This window comes from Pipra filicauda, unplaced genomic scaffold, assembly GCF_003945595.2.
Source record: "Pipra filicauda isolate LSUMZ 115617 unplaced genomic scaffold, ASM394559v2 scaffold80_size11013439_pilon, whole genome shotgun sequence".
Classification (NCBI taxonomy): domain Eukaryota; kingdom Metazoa; phylum Chordata; class Aves; order Passeriformes; family Pipridae; genus Pipra; species Pipra filicauda.
The window spans coordinates 3675293-3698597 of NW_024104987.1; the positions used below are offsets into that span (position 1 = coordinate 3675293).

Sequence of the window (23305 nt, forward strand, 5' to 3'; positions counted from 1 at the left end):
CTTCCAAGTGAGCTCTTGTGGTAAAAACTGATAGGCAGCCTGTCCTTCTGCTCGCTCTCCCACGTGTTACATATGTTCTGGAACAAGCACTTCTTCTGGGAGAAAAACCCTTGGGGAAAGAAAAAAAGCAACAGGAATTAAAACGTCAAAACTGTTGGTTGGGTTGGGAAGGCTGAGCTTGTTCTTCTGTGGTGATGACACGTGGAAAGCCAGAAGATTAGTAAACATAATCTTAGCTTTGGAGCGAGTCCTTTCCTTCTCTGGAACCTCAGGGCTGGCTGTTGACACAGTGGTGGTTCTCATGGATGGCTGACATGGGATGGGGGGTTTCCTACTAAGTTGTGCAATTTTAAATGTCTTGATTATGGGTTTCCTTCTGTGCTCGCTTCCATGGACATTTCTGATTGCTTTTTATTTTCTTACCTGTCTTCTCGTTACCTTTCACCGATCATGTCTCAAATATACACACATTTAAAAATTATTTACTTAAGATAGTTCAAGCAATGTTATTTTTTAACATAGAAATTTTAAACTCAGTATATTTCTATTGTGCTTGGCTACAGCTGTAGCCCTGAGGTACTCCTACCTCAAGCACATTTAAACCTGGTCATTTGTCATAAATCAAGAGACATGGTGTTATTGATATACTTACTACTCTGCAATAAGCATACTTTTTAATACTGACATAAAATAGTGGTAATGTATAACATAGGATGCCTTCCACAACAACAGCTTGATGTCGTTAAAAATTTGATTTTTCTCTAAAAATGATTCCAAAGTAGAAAACAGTTGTAACAAGAGTTCTTCAAAAAGAGTAAGAAGAGTTCAGAAAATGAGACAAATATTTATCTTCCTGTAAAATTCACCTTTTGAATATTCATAGTTCCTGTCAATTTTTATGTGGGTTTAACTAGTTATTCACACCCCCCTCTGTAATTGCATGTAAATTTTGATAGCTAACACACAGATTGCAGGAATTTGGGGATGTTAAATATTTTACATTTATTCGCAATAGTTAAATAACTTTTCAGTAAACCATTCTTTGTCAGTCACTGGAATAATAAATCAGAAAAAGGAAGTTGGCAAACGTGATTCACTTAATTCCTATTTTTGAGTGTTTTGTAGCAAAGCTGTCACAGAAGGAGACTGGGTAGCTTATAATATAATGCTCTTTTCAAGTTTCTGTGAGCTGACCTGAGTAGCATATGTTAGAACGAGATCATAAAGCACGATAAAAAGATATTTAATGTATGTATAGTATGTACAATTGATGTGCTGTTTATCTTGGCACGTATGTATTGTTCCTTCATATTGGAATATTAATGTTCTCCTGTCTGTAGACTACCCAGGAAGTCTGTAATAAACACAAAACATAACTATCCACTGACTCACTGATACCCTGTAATAAATACTTTATCTACAGATGTGTGCTAGAAGGCATTAATGTCATTTGATGATGCACTTACAACACAACACTCCCCCTTTTTTTCCCGAGCCAGTGTCAGTGTATCCAGCCATTGGTTCGTGTTCTAGTTCCAGTGCGAGTTTAAACAGCTTAACTTCTTGTTTTAAAATAATTTCAATAAAAAGTGCCTTAAAACAAGCACGTACAAATAACAAATAACCCCCTCCTGTGCCCTTGTGCCTCTGGAGGAGCCGTTCGTGGTAGATCTGATAATGACGTGGGTTGGGTCCAGAATCATCAGCGTTTTAACTTGGCTTTGTCCAGGGAAATAAATCTCCTTGTGGTTCTTTCTGGTTTTTGAATCTTTAGCTCAAATGGAACATAGGATGGAGGACTCAGAGATAATGAAGTCCCATGAGTTTTCTGAGAATCATTGCCTGGATAAAGAGGAGACCCAGGCAGTGACCTGGAGGGAGAGGAAAAAGCTGCAGCAGGAGATCCTGAGTTGCCGGAGCACGGGAGGGTCTGTGTGGGAGAGTGTCTGTCTGACCGCTGGGAAAAGCCTCAGCTATAGCTCTCAGTCAACCACAAAACATAAATCCATAGGAAGCCAAACTTCCTTAGTTTTTATTCTCAAGGAACTATTAATCAGTTGGTTATCAGAATATTCAGAATAGGTTGAAATACGGTGTTGAAACTGTTAGAAAAGTGGAGCATAAACTCTGGTGCTTTTCCCACCAGCGTTGTGCAAAAAAGTCCTGAGCTAGATTAGAGCTCTGTGTGTGGAAGGAGATTGTTTCACTTAAAACTGAGCTGGGACCTGGGCTTTTTCACCTAAAATACCTGGCACAGAGGGTGTTGTTAATGGAAGGCTTCTCAGCATCTCTCCTGTTTTGTTAACCTGACAAAGCCAGAGTGGGTTGACATCTGACTTTCCTTAAATGTGGTTACTAGAGAGGGAAATCTTGAGCCAAAAATATTAGTTTGTTCACTCCTGGCTAATTGCTGGGGGAGCAGTTATTAGTCTGTGTGCTGTGCATGTGCCTGATCTTATAAAAATGGGACTTGGGTTAAACTACACTGGCAGGCTTGCTGTACTTTTGAAAAGGAGTGTTGTAATTAGTTAACCTTGCAATTTGTCTCTCAAAAGATTAGTCAAACCTCTTTTGTCTTGGACATTATACAGTCCCAGGAGCACCCTGTATGGCTCACTGTGCTATGGATGAATTTTGACTTAACTATTGGATTTAAAGCCTTCACCTTCGTGTGACACTTCCCATTACTTGTAATGGTTGAAATTGTGACAGTAATTATATCTTTTTTAGATGTTTAAAAAAAGGGGCCATTTATATAAGCATCTATTTTGCTTGAAGTTTTTTACCACTACCTGAAAGGTTGCTGGTGAGCTATAACCTCTTGCAGTTCTTGGGCAGGTGATTCTCAGGCTGAGAATATTCTTGTAATTAAATCTTCAGGAGCTGCAAAAGCAAGGTTTGTCTTATCTGTTTCTTCAAATACATTTAAGTTGTTCTCAATGGTATGAATAGAGTAGACTTTAAATTGCTGGACACATGGAATTCTTTAGTAACTGTGGGTTTTTATTACATCATCCTAAGGACTTCATTGGAATGTTCTGTGGAGTAGATGGTGGTGTGACAGTCTTTTCTACATGTGCTTGAACTCCAGGTATCAGAAATACCTAAAACATTTGGCTCTCCATTAGTATTTTACTGCTGTTGACTGTTTGGAATTATTGGGTGGAAATCCTTTAAATGGAGCCCTGCTGCTGAATGGAGAGAAATTCTATTTATTACTTTTATCGTCTTTAAAGCAACCCAACAGCTGACAACCTGGAACCAGGCAGTTTTTTTCCTGGTATTATTGTTAGCAGCCCCTTGAATCAAAGTTCCTGGGAACTTGTGTGTGCCTTTCCTGTGGAATATGTCAAAGTGAGAGGATTGTTCTGTGACTACCTGCAGCCATTGATAGGTGTCACCTTCTGTTTTGACTGGAGGATCCAAACTCCTTAGACCTGAGCTGGATTTTACAGTGCTGAGTTCCCATGGAAAAAAGTTCCATTAAAATCTACATCTTTATGGACGTAAAAATGGGGAAAACATGAATTCCATTGATTCAGACTCTTCAGGGGGGTGATTCTGTGCCCTGACCATGGAAATCCCCACGAGGATGTTCATGGACCTCTGCCTGCTTTCACTCGGATGCTGCAAAAGAAATTAGGGAATCGGGAGCCCTTCAGGATCGATGTGGGGATACTCTGGAGGGGAAAGCAGGGCCAATTCCGTTTGGTTTTAGGTGATGTCTTTGGGATGGGATTATTGGATGCACTTTTCTGTCTTTGCATTTCCTGGCAGTAATAAATATTGGCGACCTCATTGGAAAAGCATCCCAGGGAATTGAACAGCGAGGAGCCTCCTGCAGTATCAGTTCCAACCAAATATCTCTCCCCCCTCCCCTGTTTTTAATTTTTTTTTGTACTGGCTGTGGGAATTTGTGCTTTTACTCAATCCCCAAGAATCCTTTTGTGTTATCAGTAAATATTTTAATGTTTCACAGGGGAATCTAATATTTCCTGCTTATTAAACCTGTGATAATAGATAAGCCTTGAGTATTGCAGTTTGTGAGGAGAAGCCTTCATTGTGTGCCTTGGCATCTTCATATGAAAGTTGTCCCCTTTGACCTTTTATTTATTTATTTGTTTATTTAAATTTATTCTCATAGGAGATTGTTTTCCCCTTGGTATTTTTGGTTGACAAATGCAAATGTTCCTCCCCTTTTAAAGCAAAACAAACCCAAAAAAAAAAAAAAGCCTGAAACAATTATCAACTTCTACAAATAAAAGATATCTTTGGAACCATCAAAATTCTGGCCTTAGAAGTTAGTCTGCTCCACCCAGATGTTTTTCAGGTAAAACCTTTTATTTATTACCATGCAGGATAACAGAAAAGCCTTGGCTGCCTAATACTCTCCTTTTAATGACCAGGGAAGCTTTTGCTGGGCTGTAGAACAATATAAATGATGAAGGAGCACAGTTTTCATTTATATTCATTTTATTTTGAGCAGGATTTTCTGGAATGCTGGACAGGTGAAGTAACTTCTTCTTTTCAAGTTGGCAACCAGTAACTTAATTTTGTATTTCTGTTTTTCTTGCAGTACTGTGTGCAAAAAACCTGGTGAAAAAGGATTTTTTCCGTAAGTAGCTGTTAAAGTTTTATACATTTATTTATAGATGGGATAAATATTATGCAGGTGCTGTAGCCCAATGTTTGCACATGATCATTGTATTAAGATAATTTTACAATAAGGGAGGCGAGGGCTTTGATGTTTTCACACTGTTTTATTTCAGGGCTTCTAATTTTTTCTAAAGTGACACTCACCAGATTCATAATAATAATTAAAACACTGACACACTCTCTCTGGTTTTATGGGAGTGGGAAACAAATGTACCCACTCAGGCAAATGACATGTTTTTCAATTAGTGTCATATATTTATTAAAATGTTTTTCATGTAAGAACTTTTTGTCAGGCAAACAGATGTGCTTCTTAATTATTAATAATCACCTCATAATACCAAGCTACTCTGAAATTATATTTTAATTAATTTTAATAATGTTTTGAAAGAAGTGCTAAGAAGTAGATGAAGGAGGCAGAAAGGAATGTTATTTTCTGTGTCTGCTCACACAGATCACCTGGGAGCAGGAGGAATTCCAAATATCAGACCTGAGCTTGGGAAGCAACTTGGAGAGGGGATGATACAGTGATTTGTGATACTTGTCTTTGATCTAGATTTCTGTATTGATTGTATTGGGTGTTTGACAGTTTAATGGTGCCTGAAAATAAACCCAAACCAACTCAAGATTTGAGCTCTGTGATGCTCCTGAGTGCTGAAACACAGATCCCAAGGTCCTGTTCCTCCCCTTCCCCCCGTGCCTTGTCGTTATCCCACGTGCTTTCCCTGGCCCTTGTCCTGCCCAGCTCCACCTGAGTCACCTGAGGAAGTGGAACTGGGCCTAAATTGCTCTACAGCAAATGGGATTAATGTTTTCCCTCCTCAGTTCCCCCACTGAGTCACTGAGCACTGGGGTGAGGGCAGGAATTAGGATGAGGGGGAAAAGGGACAGGATGGGCTGACCTGGGGGCAGCAGTGGTGGGACCATCCTTGGGGGCAGTGAATCCCTGGGTGGAATCCATCAGTTGGTTGTGCTGATTCTGGGCTGCTCCTGCTGCTTTTCCATGCCCAGCTGGGCAGTCCAGCACCATCTTAGCACTGATTTTTGTTGTTCACCTGGTCCTGTGTTCAGTGTTTCTGAGGTGCAGAGCTGGCAGACAGTGAAGCAGAAAGCTTAGCAGGAAACCAAGTGCACCTCAAAAGCAACAATAACCTGTTACAGGCAATTTTCTGTGATACCAATATCAGCCAAAACCGTAGTTGTGATTAATCTTAAACATAGGAAGAATGTAAATCTGTTTTCTCTGCCTTTGGCTGACTTCTTTGTATACTGAGATTTTACTCACCCCTGAATTAGGAAGATTTAAGATGTTCAGATTTTTTTTTCCCCAGTGTGTTTTACTCAGACAACTTTTTACTGGTCCATATCAGTGAAATAATCTGCTAATTTACCATTCCCTGTACCTAATATGTCATGTTGTTCCCATCCATTAAATATGGTGCTCATTTATTAATAAAAGGCAACTTGAAATAAGAGATTAAAAATTGAATTGTGCAATGATGCAGGTCTTCAAAGCATCCTGAGCCTGAGTTTTTTTTTTCTTTTCCTCCCCTCAGGACTTCCCGATCCCTTTGCCAAGGTTGTGGTGGATGGATCTGGCCAATGCCATTCTACAGATACTGTGAAGAATACACTTGATCCCAAATGGAATCAGCATTATGACCTGTAGGTGGTAACAGTGATAACCAAAGGTTTGAAGTGAAATCCTCTAAAGTACCCAGGCACTGTCAGATGTTCATAGAACTGTCCTGTGTCTCTGGGAAGGATCCCAGAGTTTATTAGTTGGAGTGAAAAATATATGTATCAAAATTCTACTTTCTCATTTCAAAATCTGAACCCTACATTTGTTTTCCTAGTGGTGATTTCTGCAGCGTGCTTCACGTGTACCACAGCGTTATTTCATTGTAATATTTTCATGTTAACCCTTCTGTAAAATGAAGCAAAGAATTGACAATATTTCCCTCTTCTCTTGGTGCTGTTTTTGTCTGTTGTGATGCTACAGTGTCTTTTTCTCTGTGTATCAGTTTCCTCTTCTATCATTTTCTGTCCCAAATGTTCTTCTCACCAGGAATTGTTGTTACCATCACTTGAGCACCTTTGGGTGCTTTTGAGCAATATAATCAGTATGGCATGTACATGTCCTGGTTTTCCTCTGTCTTTCTAAAGCATAGAATATTCTGTATAATACAACTTATTAAAGCTTTTATTTTTATGTAGGTCTCTTTGTGGATGCTTTATTTCCTCTGTCTTTTAGTCTTTTATTCTTTATCTTTTTTCTTGGGGTGGAAGATGAGGAAGAGAAGTCAACTGGTTTAATTCATTATATTCTCCTGTTCTGATCTCTGACTTTATTCCCCTGGCTCCATTCCCTACCCTGTGTTATTAGAAACTGTTTGAGCATATTTATGTGAGCTTTGGCCATCACCAGACTTACAGCAGATCAGTTATTTGTGCACAGAGAATTTCTTATCCCTCCTTTTCCAAGTGAAGAAAAGCAGCTCGATAGGTCTCTCAGCAGAACGTGGAAGGCCTGGTTTAAAGTCATGTCTTGATCTACTCTTTATCTGAATATCCAAGACTAAATATGTGAAGTCATTGTTCATAATGTGCAGGATACAGAACATTTTCATTACTGCTTAACAAAATATCGTGGCAGTTTAGTGAAATAATAGAATTATAGTTTTATTATCCAAACTCAGTGCAGGTTTAGGTTCTGCATGTGAGACTGTAATTCATATTCATTAGAAAAATGGATATAAACCAAGTTTTAAGTTCATGTATAAGGAATGGATCTTTATATTTAAAAAATTCTAAGTTATTTTGATTTTTTTAATGTTATTAAACCTATCAAAATGTTAATTGGTATAGAATAGAGATTTCAGACCTCTGCCCTTCCATGTCCTCTCCAAAGGTCGGTCCAGAGCTAAGGAAAAAGCCCTGAAATGGGAGCAGAGGCTTTGATTGGTTTTTAGTTAGGTGGGTCCATTAATGAGCATTAATGCCCAGCTTTACAGGGATAAAAGGTGGCTGAGTGTAAATCCCTGTGTAACCTTTGTCCAGCTGGGAAGGGATACTCCTGCCCAAGGAATGATGGGCATGGTTTGGAGTTAATCTGCTCCAGAACTCTGTGTTGGGAATGTCAGCGATTCCCTGTGTCTTCCCAAGGATCTGCCAGTCCTGTCTGGGGGTTTGCAGTGCTGTGGGACAGTGGATTTGACTGGGATGGGTTGTAAGGGATGCTCGGTGCTCCATGGGCCAGTGATTTGATTCCCTCCTGGAGAAACTAAGGAGCAGAGGACGTGGGAAATGAGGGAGGATGTTGATGTGCAACCAGAGGAATGGAAAAGAATGGTAAAAACTTTAGAAAAAAATTCCTTTCTGGTTATGATTTTTAAGGAAGGATGAACAGAAGGTATTTTTGGGTTGTTTTACAGAACAAGCCGTGGTTGTATCTGGATCCTGTAGTTGTCTCAGCATTGAAGTGAGACTGTGATTGCATTATAAAAAGCAGAGATAGCAATGGGGTTTCTGGCAGAATGTTTTCCTCAAGCAGATTTGGGACATCTCTTGCTGGATTGTCTGAAGGAATTTAGACCTGCATGAAATATTTTTTTGTGGGTGATGGTTTTTTTTCTTGTTTGGGGAAGAACATCCCTTAAAAATTAGATTTTGTTTAATCAGTGTATTATTTCCAATATAAATTACTTGTCATGTAGGGGAAAACTACTTTGCTTGATTCTGACTGTTGAATTCCCTGGTGACAGAAGTATATCCAACATTTCTAATCCAAAGTAAAAGTTATGTCAGGCCTTGTAATTTGAAAATAATGCTTTCCCTCTCCAAATTTTCTTCATAATCATTTAACCCTTTCTGTAGTCTTGCCTGTTATTCCAATTAAAACAGCAGTAAAAGTTGAGATCTCTTTGGTACAACAACTCACTGCCTGGCTTTTATCTTAAGGTAACTTTTAGTGTGATATACCCAGTGTAAGATCTCAGCTTCCCATCTGCACCAGATATTAAGATAATTAACTTTTATTCTGGGGGGAAAAAAAGGGATAGTAACCATCCTACTGCAAAGCACCTGATGACAAACCTCAGGGACCACAGGACTTAAGTCTTCTTCTTATTCTTTGAAAATAACAGGGATTTTAAATGTCTTAATGTTTTCCCTCACAACACAGCATTGCATGGGAACACCAGTCTCTGCCACTGTGTTGGGCTGATTGAAGTGTCCCCAGCCTGGAATTTTTAGCAGGTTAACATGCTGCTAATTAACAGTCTCATCTGTCATGTGGTGGCAGATGCAAAGGGCACAGTCAGGTGGAGCTGCTGGGATATATTTATGCAATAATGTCTGAGTTAAGTTGCTAATTCCCATGGAATTTTGTGACTGGCTGACCTGATTCAGCAGAGTAGGTGTTCTGTTGTATGAGAAATTTTTTTTAAACACTTCTGCGGTGTTGTAAAGAGAAAAAAAGGGTTGGCTTTTGCCTGACGTGGTTCTTAATTCAGATCTTGGTGTGAAAGGAAGTGGTTGGATTAGTTGCTTGGATCCTCCAGCCTCGATGGGTATGTGTGGAGGGGGGGAATCTGGGAGGCTTTCCAGAAAGAAATTGCCAAATAGTTGCTGTCTGGATGTAGTTTAATGTCAGGAAAATACCATGCTTGCCCTGGATGTATTCCCTTTCCTTATTTTCAGTCTTGTTTGTGTTTTCCCTATTGTGTTCAGGCCTTTCCTCAAAGCTTTGAAATAACCAGGTTTAACACATTTACAGACTTTCTTGCATTCAGAGCTAAACTACCAAAACCAGCAGGTCAGCAACTGAACAAATCCCCTTTTTCTCTTCCTTCCCCTTCTGTTCAGTGATAGCCTGATCTCTCCGGCAAAGAGAATCTTGTTTAGGAAAAATAACAATTGCCCCTGTGTTTTAAATTTTATTAAAACATTTTAGAGGTTTCCAGTATGGCATGTACTTGATATTTTTTTTTTTTAGAAGTGGAAGTGCTAAGAGTAGGGAAATTGAAATTTCTGAACATGCAGTTCTTATCCAGAGCCAGATATTTTACAGATTCAGAAAGTATGGAAGTTAAGAAAACGTCTATGGAAATTGAATGTCTGTGTTTCCACTTCATTAATACTAATGCTGTTATCTCTATTGAAGCACTCAAGCTGTGAAATAGAAATTGCTGATAGGACAGAGGACAAAAAAAAAGAAAAATAAGCTCCAAAAACTTTAATTATGAGGAGGAAGAGAGAGTCATCCAACCAAGCAGGGGGGTGTGGTTTTTGTTTCTGGTTTGGTTTGTTGCACTTTTATTTTTTGGAACATTCTTTTTTAATCAAAAATAAAATTCCTAGCTGAGGCTTTTATGTTGGAACTTTATTGCCAGATGATGTAAAACAAATGTAACTTATCCACCAAATGAATTGGAAGTGTCAGCTTGTCCTACTGTCACTCTCTAAATGCAACCATGGGTTTTCATGCCTGAAATTATGCAGAAATGTAGATTATTTTGCTATAAAGCCAACTAGAAGTTACTTAACTATTTCTTTCTTCCTTTATATATATATATATAAATATATATATATATAAAAGCATTTTTATTTGGAAAAGACAGCTTGTGTTGCTTATTTCCTTTTAAATATGTGAACTAGCCAAATTTTAGGATGCAAAAATCAGAGTAGGTTATAGTAGGATATGGAACCCTCACCTATTTGGTGTGGATGGCAATTTTCTGCATCCCAACCATGGGAACCTCACCCTGAAACAGCAATTCTTGGAAACTGTGTTGTGTATTCAGCTGTTCTACGTATTATTCAAACTGCTCTGTTATGAAATTGTGTTTAACCATCTACCTTTGACTTTCTTAAAGCAACAAGGAAAACTGGAAAATTCAAGACAGGTCATGATGATAAGTCTCTATTTTTAAGTGCACCTAATTTGTTCTCATAAGAATTTATTTTAAGTACATAAAACATTGTAGACTGCAACTGTGCACGTGAACCCCCATCCTCATCTCGTTTCTTTATGCAAAATTGGCATTGTCAAGGTTGTGAGGCCAAAAATCTGACCTATATTGTACAATCAGTTTACCATTCAAAAAACTTGTTGTTTTTTTTTTTAATATGAAGCTTGTGTTTTGTTTGGGTGCTGGGTTTTTTTTTTCTTGTTGCTGTTGTTTAAATGTGCAGTGGTTATTTGAAACCTTCAGGCTTTTCTGTCTCCTTGGGTTGGTCCGTCTCTGCAGGTGGGGGAAAAAGTTGTCAAAGTTCTGCTTTTTGGAAAAGGAAAAATGGGAGAAGTGTTAACCTGATCACAGCTGGAATTTTAAGCCATGACAGTTAGTTCAATTATTTGGTTTGCCAACCTTGACAGTATCATTTCTGTCTTTCTGAAAACATTAAGATGCTTTCAAGCCAGTAAAGCCACAGTCAATGGGGAGATGTATTTAGACATGGGTTGATGAGTGAGTTTGATCACTTTTCATCTAAAAACAAACAAAAAAAAAAAGCACTTGGAACTAAACTAAGGCCAGAATTAGTGGTCTGGGAAGGGAGAACTACAAGCAGTTCTTGGGATCTAAGCCACAATTACAAATTCATTTCCCTCAACTTGAAACAACTGTAATAATTCAGTATTGGCAATTGCTGATTTATCTGGAGTGTTTTGAAATTGTCCTCTGGAAGTTTTGAAAACAAAAACTAGCTCACAAACGTAATTGCCTCTGAAGAACAAAGCTTCAAACAAAAAAAAAAAAAGCACAAATAAAACAGCCTGCAGTGTCCAGGTTTTCCCAGGCCAGTGGGATGCAGATCCAGGTTTTGCCGTGGGAATGCTGTGAGGAGTCAGTCCCATGTGAGCAGAGACAAGGGGGAAATGTGGCACATGTCAGCTAAAACCTTTTGACATGGTCCTAATATGTGATGTATGTCACAAGCATACATTACTCACAGTAAATCAGCCCCCCCAGAGCTGTGGGAGCTGCAGGTGTGGCCCCAGGTTTGCCCTGTGTTTCTCCTGGTGCTCAGAAGGGCTCTGACAGAGGGTGGTGCTTCCCTGGGGGTTGGAAGAGCAGCCCCTGAAGTGCTGCAGGAGGATGCTGAGCTGCTGTCCCCGTGTTTGGGCTGCTGTCCCTGCTCCCACTGCTCCCAGACCCTGCTGCCACGAGCATTCCATCCCCTGGGCTCGGGCTGAGCAGGGGCATGAGGCTGAGCATGTTTGTAGCTGCTTGGAGAGCTGTGTCAGGGCCAGCCCTCAGCCTGCTGTGTTGCTGTGTTAGCCAGATTTCACAGACTTTGGGTCACCTGAATGCCTCCTCCCAGAGTCAGGCTTTCAGACCAGTCTGTATTCCAGTGAGCTCCTTCATAAGACATGCTTCCATCCAAGTATGAAGTGTACATCTTACCTGCAGATGACTTGCTCTCTCTTGCCCTGTGTGACATTTTTAATGGAGTGGTTGATAATTCCCCCACCCCCCCAAAGGTGATTTCTGGAGCCTTGTCCAAGTATTCAGTGAGTGCCATTCACAGGGCTGTTTTTCCACGTTTTTCAGGTATATTGGAAAGTCGGATTCAATAACAATCAGTGTGTGGAATCACAAGAAAATCCATAAAAAGCAGGGAGCTGGTTTTCTGGGCTGTGTGAGGCTTCTTTCAAACGCCATCAACCGCCTTAAAGACACTGGTTGTAAGTAAGCTGAAGACTTGTTTCTTCTCTTTCAGACCAGACTTGCATGTACAGACTTTTGAAGAGTGACAGTTTTTGCTGGATTTTGTGTTCCAGCTGGTTTGGTAGTTTGTGGTGGTGTTTTATTGTATAATTTACATTTCGTGTCCTCCTTTTGTAGATCAGAGGTTGGATCTGTGCAAGCTTGGGCCAAATGACAATGATACTGTTAGAGGACAGATAGTAGGTAAGTAGAGGTTTTTATCTTTTAATTCTCTTGGAGCTTAATAGTAGCTGTAGAAATAACCCTTCCTAGATGTCACTTCTCTGTATTGAATTCTTCAGTGTCCACTGCCAGAGCCATTTGGACCTCAGGCTGAAAGTATGTATGAACAGAATTTAAAAAAAAAAAAGCACAAACAAAATCCAAACCAAAATGCTCAAACCACACACAGAAAAAAAAACCAAAACAAAAATATTTTAATAAGTGTTGGGGCAAATAAGACCATAGATGATAAAAAAATTATTGAAAGTTTTTAATTTCACTGTAAAGAGTGGTAACATTTTGAGCCTGAACTCCCTGTGGAAAACTGACTGCAAAATCCTTGGCCACTGAGAGCTTCAGAAATCTGTGCTTCTTGGAAAAGGGTGAAGCATCTTGCTGTGACAGGAGGGAATTGCTGTCTGGGGTGACTTGGTCAATTCATTTTGTGTTTTCACGGCTTATTAACAAGTCTGTCACCAACCTCAGTAGCTGGGCTTTGTCATTCTGTGAACTCATAACTTAAGAATTAAAAAGAGGGTGGCAAATTGGAAAACAGGTATCCACAAAAAACTTCAGAGACATTCTGGTGCATTCTCAGTTTTGTGAAGGCAGTGTTTCTAACAGGCCACATAAGTTGGTCAGGATAAGGAAGGTCTTTATTTTCATAAAGCAAGGTGCTAATGAGAATGTTCAGACATGGGGCAAAGGAAAGTGAATTTTCATGCTCAGTTTTATGTTCAATTCATAATTCAAATGATGTCCAAGCAGCACTTTCGTCAGCCAGGTAAAAACATTGAAACATCAGCCAGCAAACAGGGGCTTCAGCATGTTTGTTTGCTTTCCTCAGCGTGCTCTATTGAATAATACCTCTGACTTTCCAGCTTTATGTTGCTTTATCCATCTCTCTCATCTGATCTGCCAGGGCTTGCACAGCACTAAGATAAGAGTGTGATGGCACAGGAGAGTGAAATGGTGGTAGAAATGTGGAATTGTCAGTGCATTGCTGACACTTCAGGCTGTTCTTGAGTGTTAAATTTTCCATGTGAACTTGCACAGAAGAGTAAAGGATAAACCAGCCTCTTTTGTAGGGTGTGTTGTGTTGTGAGTTTGGTTTGCTTTTTGGGTTTGCTCCAGTGTTCTGGTCCCCTGAGCAGCCAGGGTGGGTGGATGAGGTTTTGGTTGTGGGGTTGCTTTTGAGAGGGGACTGAGCCCAGCTGACAGGAGAGCTGGTCCAGGGTGTGCTGGGAGCAGGGAACTGCTCTGCCCACACCACAGAGCAGGGACTGTGCTCCCATGCTGCCCTCCAGAGTATGGAACACACATCCTGATCATCATCGCTTGGGAATGCTGGCATTCATTAAAGGAAAGAAAAAAACCAAACCAAAACCCCCACCCCAAAGCAGAAAGGTCTCAAGGCTACTGGGATGCCAGATGGGAAGCCTGGGGCAAATGCATTGCAGTGTGCAATGGCCAAGAGACTTCAGAGAGAACTGGGGAGGGACAGCTAGTCAGCAGTGTGGGCATGGGCTGGACTGATGGGTTGGCTTAACCTGCTGTGCCCACACAAAGTGGTGTGGCCAGAGCAGCACTGGCTCTGTAGGAAATCCCTGAGCAGCAGGAGCTGCTCGATCAGGCACTGAACCCAGGAAAAAGCACCTTGTCAGGTTACAGCAGAGACCCAGAGCAAATCTGTGTGTTCTGCTTCCTGCTGTTCTCGTCAGAAAGGTCAGGTTTGCTCAGTCATGGCTCTGGTTTAATTTAATGCATCCTTGGTAAGATTCCAGGGACTCCTGTCTTGTTTTATTTAAGTTGTCATTATTAATCTTCTTATATTTTAATCTTTCTTCATGGATGCAGTTTGTTGAATGGGTGAATTGAGCCTGAGTAAAACTAGATAATTCCACTGCAGTTGTTAGATGGTGGAGAAATCTAGGTTAAAAATAAGTAAAAAGATAGAATAAGTTGTAAATAATACTCTCAGTTCTTCAAAGGATAAACTGTCTTAAATTAAGTGATTGTGCAAGATTTGAAACCAATACTGTAATTGATACATTCGGCAGATGATAACCTTGCAAATCAAGTGCTTGCCTACATGCAACCATGTGAACTTGTAATGTGTGGGGTTCTTGCAGAATAAATACATCATCTAAAATTTTGATTTGGTTGAAATTAAATTGTCTTTCTCTCCGTTTTATAACATTAGTATACATGGAAGACTAAGAGTTAATTTGGATTAGGAATGCAGCAGGTACTGCAGGGCTCCCTGGGTTGGTCTCTTGAATTCTAAGCTTCAAAACATGTTGTTGTTGAAAATTTGGAGACTCAGGCAAAAGCTGCCAGTTCTGCTCCAACTTTTGAAACTTTGTGATCTTGACCAAGGTTCGGTTGCATCCAGGTTAAGGCCTGTAAGGTCATTTCACTGCATTTATAAACAGGACTTGAAGACAGTTGTCCAGAGGTACATTAGTGCCACCTCAAGAAATGTGGGCCACAGCACGTATTGAGCTTTGTAAGCAATTGTTTTATTGTTAAAGGCATAACAAAACATCAAAAAACCACCCCAACCCTGCAGGAACACGAGTGTCATAAATTATCAGATTGGACACTTGCAAATTGTGATATTGGGAACAAAAGCAGCCTAAAAAAAAATAAAAATCTTTGTTTTCATAATTGCAGTACAAAAGCTTCAGGCATAAATATCCATTACAATGAATCATGTAAAAAAAAAATAAAAATTAAATTAAAACCCCAGTTGAAGCAGTTTTGCTGAGGGCAGGGAGGGCTTTTCAGGGTACTTTGTGTGGGTTGCATTTGACTTCTTACCGCTGGTGTTAGAAATAATAAACCAGACATGCAGTGCTTCTAGCAGTTACATTTTGCCTGGTTCTTGTGTTTGTGTGGATGTGGCAACAAAATACGTAAGGAGGAGCCAAAAACAGAGAGAATTCCTTATTTTAGCAGTTCTCCTGTTGGCCCTGTCCCAGCCGTGCGTGAGGTGAACCCTCTCCTGCCACCGGTCAGGTGTCAGAGTCCACCTCATATGGAGAAAAGTTAATGACAGCTTCACATTTCACTTCTTTTTCTGCCTTAACTTGCATTCATATTCTTTCATTTTTAATATTCTAACTTTTTTTTGGAAGTGAGATGTATGTTCTCATGCATGGAATCCTCTCCATTGTTTCTGTATGACCATCTTTGATTTCTGTGAAAGGAAAAAAACCATCCAGAGCATGGCTCAGCTCAGTCCTCCCGAGTTGTACCGATTCTCTTTCAAATGTAAACTGTCATTTGCATTCAGATGTCATATCTTTAATAATTCTTTTGTTATCTTAATAGTAAGTCTCCAGTCCAGGGACCGAATAGGCACAGGGGGACAAGTTGTGGATTGCAGTCGGTTATTCGACAATGATTTGCCAGATGGGTAAGCAGAGATCACTGTGATGTGAACACAAATACAGCTCATCCAACACACTGCTGCACTAAGGAGAAGTCAGTGTACAAATAAATCACTTTGCTTTTGTTCTTGCCCTGAGAGTTCTGCAGTTTTGCATTCAGGAGCAGGAGCTAAGCCAGCTGGGACACACGGAACAGTTATCAGTTAATAGGAACGTGGCTTGTATGAATAAATGCATTGAAAGACACACTCAGCTAAGAAAACATGTTTTTCAAGTTTTAAAATTGATAAATTAATATAATGTTAGATCACAGGCAGAGAATTGACTTCTCCATATATTAGTTTTCTAGCGAGGAAGTGACCACAGGGCCTGGCTGCCTTCTGTTTATCATATATACACTGTGATAAACATGGATCACATTTTATTCCATGGGTATCACAGTGAAGAAAACATGATTAGAAAAGGTCTGCACTCAGCCTGAGTTCTCACTGTGTTTACCTGCCAAAGGCTGGGTTTGGGGTTCTGGTTTGTCCCTGTGAGAGTTAATGACATCATTATCACCTAAAACAGTTTTGAGAACGCGGGAAAATGCTCTGGTTTAGGTTCTGGTGCTGTCAGCAACTTCTTCAGAGCAAACACAGGCCTTCTAAATGTGATTCTTGGCAGGTAAAGACAGGAGAAATGGAGTTTTCAGATGATGAATTTTGAAATGCAAATTAGCATCTGAGCCCTAAACAGCATTCTTTTGTTAATTTGGAGTCCAGATAAGTCAAAAACATTTTTGAAAATGCTTCTAAATTTTCACTTCAAAATGTTCCTTGCATAAATATTGCTCACTTAATTGTGTGACTGCAAAGCTTCCTGTACAGTCTCATGTGTTTTGGAGTGCAAAATTAATAATAATTAAAAAGTCACATTATTTGAAGCTGACCTTTTAATGAAAGCAAGTGGTGCGTGAAGATGCTGTGAAAGCACTTGTTAGAGTCAGTGGTCAAAACAACTTAAATGCATTATTAAACATGCTGTTTTCAAGAAGTTTCTTTATGTGGCTATTTGGATTTAATTAGAACTCAAGCAGTTATGGAACATGAAGGTGTGATATTGTTAATGATGTGCCTGGTTCCAAGGGAAGAATATGTTAAATCATTTCTGAGTTCAGCTTTCAGTTGTTTCCTGTTACCTTGTTCAGCCACCGTGATTCATAACGGTGCAAGTCTTCCTGAGTTGGCATTTATGTTGGAAACATTTTGTGCCCTGGTTTCCTGGAAATACCACTCATTGCCTTATCTCTCCGTGCCTGGATTGCAGGTGGGAGGAGCGGAGAACTGCTTCTGGAAGGATCCAGTACTTAAATCACATCACACGGACAACTCAGTGGGAGCGACCGACACGGTGAGGGATTTTTTGGGAGGCTGAGGCTGGGATGAGTTTTGCTTGCTGGGCACTGGTGATTCCAGGTGGCTCTAACAGGGGTATTGGCCATTCCTCCAAGTCACTCTGCACAAGGTTGTGCTTTCCTTCTTTAGCATCCTACTCCTTCAGTCTGCCTAATATTTAACTCACAAGATCATTCAGAGTTGATTTTTTTCCTCCTCTAATTTTGGTTTTCTTGAAGAAATGAGATCATGAGTGGCTGTGAGACATTTGCCTCTGTCCATGCCATGACCATGTAACGTAGAATAGTTAGTAGAGCTGATTGTTACAGAGCATGTTTCAAAATCATTTCAGTCACCTTTTCTGATAACTGTAGATGTGTGTTGTGAAGCTGTTCCTCAAACCACTTGTGTTGTTACCTGAATTGCAGGCAGTGTCATTGCAGATTTTTCAGACTCTTCTGCAGACTCTCTGTTGCCTGCAGTGTCTTTTCCATTCTCAGTGTTATTCTGGTCTCTGCATGGATATATTTGACTTAAAATAATCTGTACTGTTAGCACTGCCAGCTCTCATGCAGTTTTGGAGTGAAGGGATTGAACAGCCTTTTAATTTACCTATTTTTATTTTTCCTGGTATGTTAAAATACCTGCTCTAAGCTCCAGACACATTAACAGTGGAGAAACTGTAAATGTAAAATGTATAATTTGTTTTGGGGATTTCAGGTGACCTTGTCAATCCCCCTTTAACCCATTTTAAATCCTTTTGGGAGCAGCACTGAGAGATGAAATCACACAGTTCAATGTTCCCTCTTGCAGTCGAGCTCTCAAGAGCAGCAGCTTTTTCTCTTGCTTAGCCCTTTTTCAGCATCCTCTTCTAATAACCTTCCTTAAAAACTAGAAGGAATAACAAGGCCTGGTCACTTCCTGAGGCATATGAAGGCAAGGTGAGAAAGTTTGGGGGTGAAGAGGAGATTGAGGGGAGACCTCATTGCAGTTCCAGCTTCCTTGTGAGGGAAGAGGAAGGGCAGGCCCTGAGCTCTGCTCTGTGGGGACAGGGACAGGACCCCAGGGAATGGCTGGAGCTGTGTCAGGGCACAGGGTCAGGTTGGATCTCAGGCAGAGGTTCTTCCCCCAGAGTTGTTTGGGCACTGACCAGGCTCCCCAGGGCAGTGGGCACAGCACTGAGGCTGCCAGAGCTCCAGAAGGGTTTGAATGAACCTCTGGGACACAGGATGTGACTCCTGGGGATGGGCCTGTGCAGGGCCAGGAGTTGGACTGGATGGTCTTTGTGGGTCCTTCCAGCTCAGCACATTCTGTGATTCTCAGTGATTCCTCTGGTGAGCCCAGAACAGCAGCTTTGCTCCAACCCAGGTGTCCTGCTCGGCGAGGCAGCGGCTCCCGCAGAGCTTTCCAAAGAGCCTTGAGGTGAAGCTCCCACCAGGTTTGTCCCGTGGCCCACATCCAGTCAGGGTGCAATGTTCCCCTTTTCCCCAGGCCAGCATCCGAGTACTCCAGCCCGGGCAGGCCACTGAGCTGCTTTGTGGACGAGAACACTCCGATCACGGGCACCAACGGCGCGACCTGCGGGCAGGCGGCAGACCCGCGGCTGGCTGAGAGGAGGGTCCGGTCCCAGAGGCACAGGAACTACATGAGCAGGACACACTTGCACACTCCTCCTGATCTACCTGAAGGATATGGTATGAAAATCAGAATTCTTTGATGTGGGGGGGTCTCCAGAAACTGGGAAAATGGGGCGAGTCTTCTCCTCATACGCGAGATCCTTTTGATTCCTCAGTTTAGGGAAATTGGTCTTTGTGAGCTTTCATATTGCATTTTTTTGTTCTTGCATTGATTAATTCATTAGTTTTTATGTTGTATTTTTGTTCTTACATTTATTAATTTGTCTTGACTTCACAGAACAAAGGACGACTCAGCAAGGTCAGGTCTATTTTCTGCATACTCAGACTGGTGTCAGCACGTGGCACGATCCAAGAGTACCCAGGTAAGAAATGATAGAAGTACCCCTAAGGTTTCACATAAAAATCATTTAAGCACTGCTCTCCTCTGTCTAATATTATATTTCTGATTCTTGGCCCTTAATATGTCATTTTAACAAGTCATTCATCAAAATCAGTTAATGTCTCTTCCTTGGTGTTCTTCAAGTTGTTATTTTAATGAAAGATGGAAAATGAAGAAAGAAATTACAGTGGTGTTTTGAAAACAGGTATAGTTCACTGATTCTAGATATTGCATGTGAATTAGAGCCAAGTCCAGATTTTAATACTCTGCAAAATAATGAAACAATAGGTAGAATCTGAACACTTCCAAAAGAAGTTTTATTGAGATACTTCAGTGAAAACTGGGTTGGATTGGAACAGTCAAACTGCTATTCCTGTTGCAATTCTCTCAACACTTGGGAGAAGATAAATATGAAGTCTTTTTTATTTAATGTCCTTATTTACATGATACACATGTACATATTGGTCATTACTGTGCACGGGATTATTTCTCATGTTTGAAAGGATAATAATGGAAATTATTGATAGCTTCTGATTGTTCTTTATATAACCAAGAAATCCTGTTGAAAACACTTGGCTCTTAAAGCCTGTGGATGGTGGTGTGAGATGTGTGTGGTTTAAAACTTGCAGCCAGTGCTGGCATCTGTGAGAACTGCAGTAACTTTGACAATTGCTGATGTTCCTTCCCATGGAAATGGGTGTCCCAGGAAGGATGAAATGCCTCATGGCCACAACTTCATTGTGTTTGGAATTAGTCTTTTGTTCCTGTTTCTGTGTTACATGACTATCCCCTTGCTTTGATGTGTTACCTGCAGACCTGAGGCTGCAGTTGTGCCTTAGGAAGCCCATGGCTTGTGTATTATCCAAAACCAGGCGCTGGAAAAAAATATTTGAAGAGTAATCCTTAAGTCTGGGGTGTGATAGTTCTGTGTGCAGTCTAAGTTAGCTCTGCCCTGAGGTGTGGCAGCACAAACTGCGTGAGCGTGTCTGAGAACAAAATTTGGCTGTTTGCATGAGGGTGGAATTGATGTCATTTCTGGGGAATATTGTATTTTTATGCTAATAGCCACAGTCATGTAGTCAACAAAAATGAGCCCTGTGGTCCAGCAGCAGTGTGTTTATGGGGAATAGCAGCAGGAGTTCAGTCCCAGAGCTTCGTGTTTCCATCAGTGACTTTCCAGTCTCTGGAATCCCTGCAGGTGGCACCTTTTTAGCCATTCTGTCCCTTGGCTGTTTGCTCCCTCAACTCCCAGGACACTGGGAGAGCTGAACCTTTAGAAAGAGCTGCCCTGGACAGTGTGAGGGATCTGAGGTGTGAATTATGTCCATGAATAATCAGTGAGTGGACATTTTTGGAGACCAGTATTTATTTTCAGTGAAGCTCTGGAATGAATCTGCATCTTTCCAATTTCAGCAGAATTTTTCTTGAGACCTACTGAGCCACCTCTGCATTGCTTGGGGCAGAGCTGAGTCATTGTTCAGATAATACTTGGTTTGAAATACTTTGTTAGAGAGCTCTTTGCTTCCCACCAGCACTTGGGGTCTGGGGGCAAAATTGCCAGTGCCATAGACACCCATCCCATGTGTAATTCTTCATGGAAACTGTAACTCTACAGAAATATAGTTTTGTTTTGTAGGAGTTTATTATAAAGTGTGATTCACAGTTCCTTACGTGACTAATGTTGTTTTAAAAATGCTTTCTTGTCAGAACTGGTGCAGAACTGCAATTCCATTTTGACAAATATGGCAATGGTCTTTATTTTTGTTTGAAGCCTGTATTAATTTAACAGCTGAAGTTGGTTTGTAAAAATGAGGGTTATTTGATAAGGACTTTTTTCCCCGCGGCATGTGTTCTGGGGTGTGTGTTTTTGCTGTGGTGGGCTTGCACCTTGGGAGTAGAGATTCCAGCTGAACAGCTCAAGTTTCTGAAACAATACATTTTCTCAGACTTCATGGAATTGTTCTGTTACATTTACGCTTGTTTGGCTCGGAGGCCAATTGCTGAGGTATTTTTCATTTTATATTTGTTTTCACAGGGATCTTAGCAACATCAATTGTGAGGAGCTTGGTCCACTGCCTCCTGGATGGGAGATCCGAAATACAGCCACAGGCAGAGTTTATTTTGTTGACCATAACAACAGGACGACGCAGTTCACAGACCCGCGGCTCTCTGCGAACCTGCACTTAGTCTTAAAGTGAGTCTCAGGTCTTAAACTCAGTCTAAAGTCTCTGCACGTGTTGAGTGCAATGGAGAGAAGGTGACACTGAGGGGTGCCGGGTTTATATCAGGATTCATTCTGCCATTCAGGGCGATTTAAGGAGTGTTCTTCCACAGCAAAGACCAGTTTGGTCGCTCTTGAAAACAAATCTCAAGGAGCATTTAGGCAGGAATGTGGCTGGTGTGATGCAGAGGGGGAGGGAAGCAAGTGCTGTCCCATTGGAAACATTGGCCCGTGGATTTCTTTTTTTCCTACCAGCAAGCGGGACACTTTGTTTTCTTTATTCTTCATTCTATTTCAGTTGTGGAGAACTTGTTTTAAAATATGAAGTTGCGTGGGAGCCGGTGGTGTGAAATACTGATGACTTGGTGCACAACTGCCCAACCATCCTCCTGGAATAAAGGAGGAATAAATAATTCAGCTCCTCCCTTCAGATTCAGAGCAGGCCTAGTTGAGATGCTCTCAAAATAAAACCCCAACAATTTAAATCGGTTTTTTAACAAAAAGAATAAAATAGAATAGGCACTGCATTTTTTCTGCCTTAGTGGTTCGATATCACGTTTTCATATCTCAGTTTTCAAAAGAGAAGGGGAAACTCAAAAAGAATTCTGGCTCTTGTTTTATTCCCTCGGCACTCGTTACACAGTGGGGATTTTCTACTAAAAATGGAAACCAAAAAGAAACAAACACTTCTCTTTTTGCCCAGACGTGACTATCGGCTTGGCCAAGCTATTTGGGAGTTTGACTCTTTTGTTTCTCCTGCTGACACCTTTTAATACTCCTGGGAAACACCTGTAAAGTGTTGAGTGGGTGTTAAGTGGAAGAAACAATGAAGAGCTGGTTACAGGGAAAGCCCTGGGCAAGGAGTAAGTAGGAGGAATAGTCCTTTAAGGAAGTGAATCATTGGCAAGAAAAGCTGAAGGAAAGAATAATGGCAACAGGCACTGAAAAGACAAAACCGAGGAATGGAAAGTAATATCCAGGAGTCAACATGTCCTTTATGCATTACACAAAACCTGTCTGGCCTTTGCCCAGTATACACTTGGACTCCCCACCCCAAGAGGGAGAAGAGTCTAAATATTGACAAATACGTATTTTTGTTTAGAAAAACCAGTGGTTATATATGTGTATGTTACAGGACTTCAGTAAGCTTCCATCATCCAGCCACTCTGGCAATTTTTTTTTAATTGAAAACAAAGAAATCACTACTAATTTAAGCTTAATCCGGACTGGTGGTTTGAAATGAAGGTTATCTTGAAAAAAAACTTACCACTGGAGGAGCATGTTCATGTTTGAAACGTAGAAAAGTTCCTTAAATCAATTCGGATTTAGATATTTTACTTGAAGAAATCTTCAGACCCTCTTAGCTACAGCAGTGCTCTTCTTAAACTGCAGAAAATTCAGCCAGCTGGGCTGTCTTTGACAAACTTCACAGGCAGGTTCATTGGGAAATGGCAGAAGGGTCACAGTGCCCAGTTGTACCTGGATTGTGGAGGACAGACACAGAGCTGCCTTTGTCATCTGGAAAATCCAATTTGACTTCTGATTTCCAGACTCACAGAACCATTTTGCATTTATTTAAACTTTAAGTGCTCCTGCAGTGTGCTGAAGTTTTTTCATTTGTCCATCTGTCTTTCATTAGAGGAGGATTTCAGAAACTCACCCATCGGTGTCATCAGCAAAGTTGCTGCCTGATAAATCATCTCGGGTGTT

The 23305-nt window shown here is 40.8% G+C and overlaps 1 protein-coding gene across 4 annotated transcripts in view; it reads left to right on the top strand.

Moving 5' to 3' along the window:
- SMURF2 (SMAD specific E3 ubiquitin protein ligase 2) overlaps nucleotides 1–23305 on the top strand; it is a 58222-nt gene that overhangs the window by 21327 nt on the left and 13590 nt on the right. For 3 of the 4 annotated variants that reach the window (XM_027749706.2, XM_039390171.1, XM_027749705.2), the window contains exons 2-10: nucleotides 4577–4615; nucleotides 6210–6318; nucleotides 12210–12343; nucleotides 12504–12569; nucleotides 15924–16008; nucleotides 17291–17374; nucleotides 18850–19052; nucleotides 19273–19357; nucleotides 21410–21568. In XM_027749706.2, the coding sequence (XP_027605507.1) occupies nucleotides 4577–4615; nucleotides 6210–6318; nucleotides 12210–12343; nucleotides 12504–12569; nucleotides 15924–16008; nucleotides 17291–17374; nucleotides 18850–19052; nucleotides 19273–19357; nucleotides 21410–21568 (964 nt within the window). Of the gene's footprint in view, nucleotides 1–4576; nucleotides 4616–6209; nucleotides 6319–10529; nucleotides 10560–12209; nucleotides 12344–12503; nucleotides 12570–15923; nucleotides 16009–17290; nucleotides 17375–18849; nucleotides 19053–19272; nucleotides 19358–21409; nucleotides 21569–23305 lie in introns of all 4 variants that reach the window. The other variant, XM_039390170.1, reaches the window with a different exon arrangement.